Source organism: Cucumis melo, chromosome 6 (assembly GCF_025177605.1).
Source record: "Cucumis melo cultivar AY chromosome 6, USDA_Cmelo_AY_1.0, whole genome shotgun sequence".
NCBI classification, from domain to species: domain Eukaryota; kingdom Viridiplantae; phylum Streptophyta; class Magnoliopsida; order Cucurbitales; family Cucurbitaceae; genus Cucumis; species Cucumis melo.
In genome coordinates, this window is record NC_066862.1 from 1,542,143 (window position 1) to 1,554,260 (window position 12,118).

At 34.5% G+C, this 12,118-nt stretch overlaps 2 protein-coding genes across 2 annotated transcripts; one reads left to right on the forward strand and one right to left on the reverse strand.

The window, feature by feature from the left end:
• Positions 1–1,185: 1,185 nt before the first annotated feature.
• Positions 1,186–5,372, forward strand: LOC103483304 (plant UBX domain-containing protein 9). Its single transcript, XM_008439869.3, has 10 exons — positions 1,186–1,379; positions 1,933–1,994; positions 2,135–2,522; positions 2,631–2,711; positions 2,792–2,890; positions 3,002–3,064; positions 3,288–3,506; positions 4,199–4,342; positions 4,750–4,806; positions 5,020–5,372. Exons 1-10 carry the CDS (start codon positions 1,296–1,298, stop codon positions 5,125–5,127), a joined length of 1,305 nt encoding a protein of 434 aa, XP_008438091.1. The 5' UTR covers positions 1,186–1,295; the 3' UTR covers positions 5,128–5,372.
• A 331-nt stretch (positions 5,373–5,703) lies between these two features.
• On the reverse strand, positions 5,704–10,024 carry LOC103483305 (probable methyltransferase PMT15). Its single transcript, XM_008439870.3, has 6 exons — positions 8,994–10,024; positions 7,531–7,741; positions 7,124–7,421; positions 6,418–6,810; positions 6,226–6,303; positions 5,704–6,142 (listed from the first exon to the last, which is right to left on the reverse strand). The coding sequence occupies exons 1-6, from the start codon at positions 9,663–9,665 to the stop codon at positions 5,887–5,889; spliced, it is 1,908 nt and encodes a 635-aa protein (XP_008438092.1). The 5' UTR covers positions 9,666–10,024; the 3' UTR covers positions 5,704–5,886.
• Between the last annotated feature and the right edge of the window lie 2,094 nt (positions 10,025–12,118).

Here is a 12,118-nt window from a genome sequence, read left to right on the forward strand (position 1 = left end):
CGATCAAAATGTATTTATCATTGATCAATTATGAGATTATTTTATATATTTAAAAATATTTTTGTAGTTTTTGTAATTCAATTATGATATTTTAGGTAACTATTTTGTTTTTGAAACTTAACTATATATAAGGTATTTTCGTCTCTTTTTTATTTTTTTAAAAAAATTGTTTTCAAAATTTGTCTTTTTTATAATTATGCTAGGAGAAAATTTGTCTTAGGTAAATTTAGAGGAAATATGCTTAGTTTCTATAAACTATAGGCAAAAAAACAAAATGGTTACCGAATGGGGCATTGTTGTTTTAAATTCAATTGTTATATTATCTTATAACTATAACTATACAAACCCTGCATTTTGAGTTTTTATACTATACTCGTTTATTATTTTTGTTGATAGGAGCTTTATAAGATGACAAAAACAATATAAAAACGTAAGAAGTAAAGTGTGAACTTTAGCTGATAATTTAAAATGGGCTAAAAAGAAATTTACCTATGGACTAGCTAATGACAACAATGTTGTCAAACACTATATATGTAAAATTGGACCTATACCCTAAGTAGTTTTGAAGATGGATATAAATACTCTAACCAAAGTATCGAAAGATATACAAATACATCAATGTATCCATAGATCAAGATGTTGAATAGCAAACTTAATAGCAAATCAATACGCCTATCATTTTTTAATAAATACCTATAAAAATATAAGATAGAAAAAGTATCCTTTATTGATTTGAAAATGGAGATATACACTAATAATCAAATCAACACATTCCCTACGAAGAAACACAATTTAATTATCAATTCAATTTTTGTAAGTACGTTATTTACAAAAACATAAGTGGATATCAATATTTTTATCGAACATTAATTTAATATAACTGTAAAGTTAAAATTTCAATATCACAGTAAATTTAACTCATTAGAAATTGTATGGGTTCGTTTCGTAAAATGAATAATTGTATTAAAAATTTAAACATTCATACTAATAACAATAATTTTTAATCATTTCATCAAAATTTATACCACAAAAAAAAAAAAAAAAAGAATGTCAAAATTGAATACAAAAAACAAAGATTTTGTAATAGTAAAAAAGGGCAGATAATGGAATTTGCCACAAACTTTACCTTTTCAATCAAAACATAAGAAAGAAAAACAAAACCAAAAAGGCGCGTAATCTGGAAGTTCGTATCTATATATTAACGATATATATCGTATCGCATTTTTCTTCCACCGTCCACCGAAAAATCCCTTCTTTCTCTCTGCCTCTTCCGATTCCCGAGACAATTCGGAGCAATGGTCCGGCCGGATCAAGAAGCCATCGAAACCTTCATGAGAATCACCGGAGCTTCCGAATCTCTCGCCCTCCGCAAGCTCGAGGTCTACTCTCCCTCCTTTTTCCACTCACAATTTTCCGATCTCGTACTTTTCTTTTTTTTTTGGTTCATTTCGTTATCGTGGTCTCTGATCATCGTAATGTAGTCGATTAAGCCACCTTCCACCGTTAGATTGACTCCGTTACGTTGTATTTTTTCAATCGGCTTTTTGTTTTAGTTCTTTCATGGTCTGGTGATCCATCGCTTTGATTTGAGAATCTCCGAGAGCAATGTGGTGAAATTTGAAAGCCAACGCTTGAATCACAAACTCATACGATGGCAATTTGCTTTTATGACTTCGTCTCCTTATCGTTTTAATTTTTGTTAATTTCTTACTTCAATATTGGTTTTTAGAGACTTATTTCATTAGTTTCATCGTTAAGATATCTTCTGTGTTTGTGTCATTTGATTTCCCATGTTATCTTTATTGCGTGTGTCATTTTATTTTCTAGACCTACAAAACATGTAACGAGCCTAGAAAATTTAGCTGCTTGGACTTTTCACCTTAACTTATTCGAGCTAGTGTTCTAGTAATCCAACATTATGGTCATGGGCAGGAATACAGAGGCAATGTCAATGCAGCAGTCAATTCTCATTTCAGTGAAGGGTACAGTTTCAAGTATGTAGTTTCACATTATCAAATTTTAGTATTTTTCAGTCCCTACCTTTTATTTTTATACTGCAATATGCTGGTTTCTTATGTTTTGTTGTACACAACGTTTATGTCTTCTCTTTTCTTTGTTCGTTCTTCTTGCTCAGTCAATATGTTGCACCCACCTACCCAGAGCATAACTTCACCGATGCAAGTGGTGGGAGTCAAGGTGGACAATATGGCTTTTGGCCACTTCTTCGTGCTGCCAGAAGTTTCAGACCATCAAACCTTCTCGATCCAAATTATAGAAGAAATTTGTTTGACCAGATGCGTGGATATCCATCACTTGGCCTTCCTTCTTCTAATTCACATTCACAACCAGGTGGTATGGAGCGAATTCCTTCAGAGTTCAATAACTTTCCTGCGCAACCATCTCATCAAGCGTGGAGAGCCAACTTCGAGGATGAAAATCACACTTCATCATCCAGGAATCAGATAAGAGAGAGTGACTCCGAGGATGAAATGCTTAGAGCTGCTATCGAGGCTTCAAAACAGGTTGAAACATTTGATCTATGCTTGCAAGCATTGATGGACATATATACAAGTTATTGATTGTATGTTATATATATTTTCAAGCAACGTAATCTGCATATTCTGTTGCAGGATTCTGATCTTCAGCTCTTGCAAAGGCAACTTCAGCAGGAGGAGGAGGATCTTGCTCATGCAGTTTCCTTGTCGCTGAGAGTACTGTACTCCCCTTTTCTTAAAGAAAAAAAATGATAGTTTGATGCTTGTCCATACCTCAAAAGTTGAATTGACTTCAGATGGCTGAGCAAGAGAAAGCAGTCCGTGAATTGATTGTAGAGAACACAGATGAAGCTACAAGCATAGGAAGGGGAGGACCTAGCAACAGTGGACCAAAGGTATCGGTCACTGTTTTCATTCATTTATGGCCTTTGTGCTTTATATGCTTCTCACTGAACTTTGATCTGCATTCCATTTCACTAAAATGATTTGTTCATCAAAATGCCTAGGAGTGCGAAGGGAGCACTAGTACTCATCACCAGCATGAACAAGGTGCTTCTTATCCTAAAGAGGTAGTATGGCACATGTTTATGTTTTGACTTGTTACTCATTATATGTCTGTGTGTGAGGCACTCATGCACCAAACATTTATGACATTGACTCTGTACTTTATATTTTGAGAATATTTTAGGATGTCCAACTTCCCTCTAGCACGCTTGATGAGGGAAGAAGTAACATGTCTTTCATATTTTTCTGGGAACTTGATTCGTGTTTCTAATTTCCCTGAACTTAAAGTGGGATGGCATCACTTCCAAGGAGTTAAGTGAATCAGTATTGCTAGAAGCTGCTTTTTTCAGGGGAGTTTCTGACAACTTCTCAGAGAACAACTCTCAGCCTGCATCTCATTTGCAAAATGATAAAATTCAAGGCACGAGTAAGGACAGTCATATGCATCCTGTGCCGTGCCGTTCTATACCATCTTCATCGACACAGCCACCCCGACAACAACAAAAGGTTTGATCCTGTTTCCCATGGTTTAAGCTTCAAATAATTTGTGCCATATGTATTGTATGTGTACTGTGACATGTTGTGTGATGCCTGGGGATGATGAGTATTTAGCTGACCTTATGTTGAACCATGACTTTTAAAATGTCACTAGTCTATTTCGTGATATATTTCTGGACTGGTTTTTTATTTATTATTATTTTTTAAAATTTTTTAATTTTTTAAATTCATGCTCTCACCCTTCACCGGACTTCCTGTTTTATTCTTATTTTTTTAACTTGGAAAATAACAACAAAATTTTAGTGGAAAAGTATTCAATTACATTTCATGCTTGGTTCGACATTGTTGATGTGCATTTGATGGTGATGGTCTCTAGTGTGGTTCACTTACAGCCTTCATCAATTTATTTCTGGTCTTAAATTCTTAGGTAATATAGGACATTATCAATTTGACCACAAAACATTCATATTTATCATAGCATGTGCATCTCTCCTTTGAAAAATTTATGCCTTCATAGACATTCAAACTATTTTTATACTGAATTTCATCCTCGTACTTGAGTTCAAACATCATGATCATTTAAACCCACCCTTTTCAATATATTGTAATAATGGATCAAACCTCTCTATCTATATTTGAAGAAAGCAAGTATTAACAATGAATTCTCATCCTTGAACCTCTGATTCGCGATGTTATGACAGGAGACGATGAGAAGTTTAGCTGCTCAAGAAGCTCCATTTCCTCCTGAACCAGAAATAAATGATAAAAATTCAGTGACCCTTCTTCTTCGATTGCCAGATGGACATCGCCATGAACGGCGCTTTCTCAAGTCTGACAAGCTTCAGGTAAAATTCAAATATGCTCAGTTGGATTGCAAGAATTTTGTTTATGTGTTTTTGTTCCTAATATTGCGATGTTTTTCAAGTCACTCCCTTTTGTTTTGACAATAATCATGCTGCTTGTTGGTGAATGTTTAAAATTGGTTTTGTGATAATCTTCCATTGCACAGTAATTGGAGAAGGAATTGGTTTTTTTTTAATTGATTATAATTCCTCATCCTAATTTGTTATATGATCGTCTAAATTTTTGCTAACTGCCATGCAATGAAAGGCTGAAAGCTTGTATTTCCAATTTTAACCTCATCTTGGGGAGGGTACAGTTAAAAAATAATAAAATATAAAGGATTAAATTAAAAATTACATTTAGCTCTTTTTTCTTTCACTCAACTGACTTTGGCTTTCTTGTTTTGAAGCTTCTTTTCAACTTCATTGATGACAAACTAGCTATGAAGCCTGGCACATATAAAGTGGTAAGCTAGACAGTTTTCTCCTGCCCTTTATTCCTAGAACAGTTGCTAACTTGGTTGTCATTATCCTGCAGCGTCTTCAAATTTCAACCATGTCCTTGTACTTTTACTCTTTGTTTATAACATTTTAGCTTCCAAAGCCGAACTGAATGAACACATTCACAATACCATCATGAATGGTCGGTCTGAGTTTCACATCTAATTTTTGGTGAACAGGCAAGGCCATATCCGAGGTGTACTTTTGGAGTTGAAGATGGTTCGATGATGTTGAGAGATCTCGGCCTCACTGGCAAGCAAGAAGCCTTGTTTGTGGAGTTAATATAGTACAGCGTTTTGCACCATCTACTTTCGAATTGAGACCAATAATTGTATTGATGGGTGCAATGCAGACAGGGGCCCAAGCTCCATCTAGATTATGTATATGAATAGTTGAAAACTATTGGTGTGTCAGTGGGTAAAAGAAACAAGAGTTCTTTGAACAAGGGGCTGTTTGAGTGATCTTAATTTATCCTCCTTGATGGATGATTCTGTTTAAATCATTTCACCTTATTAATCTCTATTGCTTGTCAGATCTGAAGTCTTGACAAAAGTTATTCGGTCCATGTCTCTGTTAGGGAAATTTTTTATGCAAAATTTCCATACTATCTTTCATTCTTTATCATAAAAGAATTTCAACGTTTGAGTTTTGTACTTAATACAGGTAACTGCCATTTGTACTACTACTAAACATCAAAGCTGTTCTCATCTCAACAGTCTCTCTCACTCTAAATTTCCAGCTCGTGGTAAAACGTCGACTTCAAGATTGCATGTGAATGTGATGGTTTGGGATCCATTTGTAAGCATATTACAGACTTGTTTATTATTTATTTGGGTTTGAAAATGTTGTACTGATATTTCAACTTTGGTACCTCAATAGTTTTTCTCTTTTAAAATAATTTGATACTGTGATACAACCTTCGAGAGCCCCTTCACAAAAAATGGGTATTGAAAAACAAAAAAATGAATTTATGATCAAGAGTTATTGACCCCAAAGATTAGAAAGGAAAAAAGGAACAGAATTTTGAATCGAACATTGGGACACTGCTAACTCTGAGAAGATGTTTGCTTTTCTTGATTTTCTTCTTCAGTTGCAGATGCTGTCCAATACTGCTTGGTTGCCACCAATATCTTTTCTCTCTGATGGGGTCCTTTCTCATGGTCTGCGATTCGACATTCCCATTGCATAGCCTCAGCAATGCTCTTGACTTCCACCAACACATCCACATCATCTCTCAGGATCACGCTGCCTTGTGGCCGCAGAATCCTGTCCATTTCCAGCAGAATATCCTCCATTTCACATCTGCAATTCAGGTATAATTTTCTCATAAGTTAGTTTCGAGCATTTTACGAAAAGAATATTATAATATGCACGGTCTAGTTTACCTGTCCTTGTACATACTGAAGACCGAATCACCATGTATGAAGTCGTACGTTCGAGGATAAGTTGACATTGCCTCACACCTAAGATCAATGAGTGTTTAAAATTCAAAGTGATTAAACTAAACTATGAATCTAAACACTAATGTATTTGTCAAGTTGACTAATGCTGCAGTTACACATTTTAGTTTTACATACCAATTTTGATATGTTCCGATAAGTCCTCTTTCGTAAATGACTCCAAGGGTGTTAAAATCTGCTTCGACAGGGACGATATTCATGACCCACAGAGGATCATCAACGAGGGCAGCTGCAAAACCACCCAAGAACGAGTTCATGTCAAGCAAATTGCGGTACCTCCCGGGCTCAGCAAGCTGGCCGTCCAAGGCCTTGTAATGTGCTACTCTCTTTCTCCATAACTCTGTGTTTTCAGTGAAGTTTTGTGGTGTGATTTGCTTTAAACTGCCACTGTTAATTCTTGGTGGAACAGATGTCAGTCTCTCTGGCCAATTGAGCAGCTGCCCACCAGCTGTTTCTTTTACATCAGACACTTCAGGAAGTGGGGTCAGACAAGGCTCCATTTTAGTGTACCTGCACTTAAGAAGACAGATAAGTATAAATACAAGGTAATAAGTATTATTATGACGTAAAAAGATGGAGACTGTTTCCTTTTGTCTTGTTCTGCAAATGAGGAATTGGTTTCAGTTGTGATTCTTGGAAACAAAACCAAGCTTAGAATAAAAGAAATAGCTGGCGAAAGAAGCAAAGAGCTCAACCTCTTGAGCATCTTTTTGGATATCAAACTTTTTAATCACTTTGGTTTTGGTATCTCACTAGGAGACTTCGGATTTTAGGTTTGAATATCTCTCTAAAGAAAAGAATCAAAGTGAAACAGGTCACGAACCATGCGCTATCCGGGTCCTGTTCCTGGCAAAAGTTGGGGAATTTGAACACTTTGCGATTCTTTTTACAGTGAATATGGTTGGTTGGTTTTTGCCAAATTGCAATATCATCCTTCTGCTTCAACTTTTTCCAGCAAAGACTTTTAGCCACAGCCTCGATTTTCGACTGCTCGGCTTGGAGATCCCCGGTTGTTCTGTTCCAACCTTTCCAGTGATTTTCCCAGTTTATCGGTGGCCCAGAAAGAACCCAATAGCCACCAGGCCTTAGAATTCTATCGACTTCGATCAAGTACATCCCATCTGCCCCACATAGAAGATGAAACAGCTTGGAATTAAAATGAATGAATGAGAAACTACATGTGGTAGTTGTAGTTAGTACTTGGAATGGAACAAATAAGTAGAAAAGTACCTGATTGAGCCCAGGGAATGAGACAACGAGAGCAATGCGCCATGTCAAAGGCTCGAGACGGATAGGGGAGTCTGATGGAAGCAAGAACACCGATCAAAGCCGGAACTCCGCGCTCAAGTGCAAATTGAACTTGTGCTTCATGAGTGTCTCTAGGTGCAAATGACATTGTCACTATATTCCTTGACAATAAGTATGCGCCCCAACTTGCCACCTTACCAAACAACAACACAATCATTATTTCTTAATGCAACATTACTACCACAAAGAAAACAGTTCAACAAACTTATTGACAGCATTATATTCATTTCTTCAAAGTTAATCAACTTTTGGATAATTAAATTAAATATACAAAACAATTATAGGTAATTTTTTATTCAAAAAAAAAAACTAAATTTCATCTTTTTTTCCATTTCTTTTTCAACTTGAGCTTTTATGGTCAACACATTTAATGCAGATTCCCTCTTTGCTTCTCAAATTCAACTATACCTTCATCACATACCATATATATAAACATATACTGCCAATATTTTCCTTCAAATGAAAATAAAATTAATAAATGCTAAATAACAAAAATACTCCCTAGTCCTACACTCCATCCCTACTTTAAAAAAATATTAATATTTTTGTAGATGTACATTAACCTTTTTACCAAATCATCAGAAGGTTTAATGAAAAATTAAGATATGAAATGTAATAGTGATTCACCAACAACTACTAATTCATAATATTATCTAAAATTAATGCCTATTAGCTAGAATCACGTGCATCCATCTTTACCCAATACATGAATATGCACACAAGATTTCCCAAACTTCTAGTGGCTAAGCTAAAAAGAAATAGTAGCAAATAATTTTTAGCAATTTAACACTAGTAATTAAAATTAAGCAAAAAAATATGACATTATTTACGATTCTCTACTTAAAAAAAATATGTGTTTTTTTTTTCCTCTCTCTAAAATTATTTATAAATATTCTCCGATATATATAAAACTTCCATATGTATCCCTATCCCATATTCATCTAATGACGTGCGTGGCACTTTCCTATTGGTCGGTGCCGCTTTTCACGGACCTTAACGTTAAGAGTCAAATTAGTCCCCTAATTGATTATTATTATTATAATAATAATAATAACAATTTTAGAAACAAATTATAATAACAAATAATTGTCTTAAAATAAAATAAAATATCATATATAAATTTAAATTTCGACCCTTCAGCCAGTGGAAAATATCCATATCTGTGGAATGAAAAAGCAAGTCAAAAACAAGAAGGTAACAAAGACGACTATGGTGCAAATGGATATTATCTTTTTCTTTAAAAAATTTAATTAAATTTTCCTTATTAATGAAAAATCTCATTTATTTTCGTAATGTATGAAAAATAAACAAATTTTTTGGAATTAATTTTCATTCAAGGTGGCCGGTTTAAACCGGAGTGTTCAAAACCAAAAACCGTTACGTACCCCACAGCCGGTGTCAACGGCGGTTCTAATGGATCCGTCGGCAAGATTGATCAATTTTCCGATATCGTCGATATAGGCATCGGCGCCACGAGGAAACATAGTACCGCCACCGGGAAATCTGAACCGGTCATTCTCGAACCGGACCCAATTCTGATTCTTCTTCTCCACTGTCAATTCCTTATGCGGAACATTCGAAAACCATGCGAAATCCCGACTCTCCGGCCATCGGAACGGCACCTTGTAACCGGGTGGCGCCGGAACCCGGCACTTCAAAATCTCGCCGGCCTCCGGGCAGTGCCTCTCTCTGTAAATCAATCTGTCCCTGTCGAATTTGAGCGACCTGTCTCGGTCTTCGCAGGGAGTGTATTCATAAAGCTTCGAGTCGCACGGCGGGAAGTTAGGGCGACGCGCCTTCTGGACAACAGGGAGGTCGGCGGCGGTATGATGGGCGGCGAAATCAAGGTCGATGACGCTGGTAGCAGTGGAATTTTCGAAGGTGGCCGCAGCGGTGGATGTTGTACATGCGTAATTTCCGCCGGCGAAGATGAGGGATTTTCCGACGGATTGTTGCCAAACGCCAACAAGGTAAAAGACGGCACAAAGGATCGTGACCAAAGTTATTTTATAGAGATTTAGCCTACCTGATTTGAATGAAAAATTGCTCACCGCCATTGGAAAGTTCGAGAAACAGGGGAAAACAGAGCAACAGAACCAGACCCCAAGAAACAGAGCCTCTTTCTCTCTCTAACTCTATGGATTTAATTTCATCGGAAGAGAGAGAGAGAGAGAGAGAGAGAGAGAAATAAAGATTCAAAGAAGAAGAAGAAGAAGAAGGTTGAAGAAAATGGGTATGGAGATTTGGACTTTTTAAAGGGAAGGTGACGACGACTGAGGTTTTCAAGAACAGGGGAATAAGAGAAAGAAAGAAAGAGAATGGCGGCGCATGAGGAACACGCGCGAAAGCGCCGCCGTTGATGGCGGAGAGAGAGATAGAGAGAAAAGATTAGGGTTTTTTTTAAAAAAAAAAAAAGAAATTTTTGTGGATTTACTTTGTAAGTTGTAAGGAAATCGATTTATTAATTTGTTGTAAAAATTGAAAAAATAAAATAAAATAAAGAATATCTATGAATATTCTTTGTTTTTTTCTTAATTAGTATGGAAGTTCTTGTTCTTGAAATTCGAGATTTTTGTGCACATACTTTTAAATCAGTCTTATTCGATTACGACGTCGTTTCTTTGTTTTCTTCCATTTTGTTCCCCACCTCTAAAATAAAAATATATTTTTTATTTTTCCTACAAATTTAATCTATTAATTTTTCTCCCATGTTTACTTCACTATTTTCTTTATTTAATCTATTTAGTAACCTTCGAAATTCATATAATACTTCCTAATTTCACAACAAAAATAATATTATTTTAATGTAACTAAATATATAGTTTATTTAGTCTATCCATCCCATCACATAACCAATAATATTTCCATAATGTAAATTAGTATCATGGGAGACATATTATAATACATGTTTTTGCATGATTTATCTCAAAGTTTATGCTCTACGCATACTTTAAGCTATGAAAAACGACAAGGAAAAACCTCACACCATACGATCTAACTAGCCATTTAGGGAAGACACAATATAGGTTTCGTGAACACGTACGACGTATACAATCAAACAACAGCACATCAAACAACTATGTAGACACGTAGATATGTAATACTGAAGTGGCAAAAAAAATTTTAATTTTTTTGTGTGAATAAGATATTGAGGTGGCAATGTGGAAATAAAATATTGGGATAGAAAAAAAAGAAACAAAGAATTAAAGGAAGGAAAGAAAACAAATTGGTTGGTTGCATGAGAATTGTGTAAAAGATGACTTTGAAAGAAAGAGAGCATTACATAGCAATGCATGTGGTGGGGTAGAGATATGCTGCGGCCCCACTCATACCGGAAAATATGGTCCACCTGGGGTCCCACTTAGATCCAACGGTCCACAAAACCCTCTCATCATCGTCATATTTTGCTTTCATTAGCTAATTATCATCTGATTTTATATGTTTTCCTTTTTCTCTCTTTTTTCTCACAACTTTCACTTACTTACGTTTCCATCTCATTAATACCTTTTTCTTTTCCTTTCTTTTTCACACGCGCACACGTACGCACGTTGGTAGGTAAGATTTGAACTTCGATTAAAATGGAGATTACCGATCAGAGTAACCACTATACTAAGTATAAATATTAAAAATTAATTAGTCTTTTTTATATATATATTATATAAGGATGATAAAATTGAGGGGGCTCGAGCCTTCCTGAACCTATACTAAATCCGTCGGTATATATATATATATAACTATTTTAAACGTCAAAATAATTGAAAATATTTTTAAAAATAGTTAATTTTAAAAATTTATTAATGATATATACTTATTTATATCAATATCACTCAGATTCACTTAAAAAAAACTATTGGTATCTACGGTGATAATTATTAAATTTGTTTATATTTTGTATATACATATGAATTATTATCTTAAAAGTCGAATATTTCATTCTATAATTGTAACTCTTCAAACAAGAATGTATTTGACGTTTTAAAAAGATAAGTTTTTTATAGTATAATGTGTAATTAGATAGAAAGAATTTAGAATTATATAAAAATAAATTAGAAGATCAAATCTTTAATTATTTTTTCAAATTTCTTTCAAATTTTGATTTTTATATATTCCATCACGTATTGGATATGTTTGGAATGATTAGAGAAATTTTATATTTTAAATTATTTTTATTTTAACTATTTTGATAGAAATGTTTAAAATAAAAATTGAGAGTAGTTCGGAAGCTACATTTTAAGTGTTGCTCGAACTAACGCTCTCAAACTAAAATATTTGTTGATCGATTTATTATGTATTGTGTCGCGTGTAAGTATACTGATCGAACAATTTTAACATTCACCCGTTGCTAAATTGAATAATATTAATATATTTAAACATAGTTTTCTATTTGAATAGTTTCCAAAATTTGTTGGTATTTACTTTCATCATTACAATTAAAAAAAAAATAAATAAATAATTTCACCAACTTCCACTCACCAATCACTACTCTCTTATGAAAATTTATCTAAAGAGT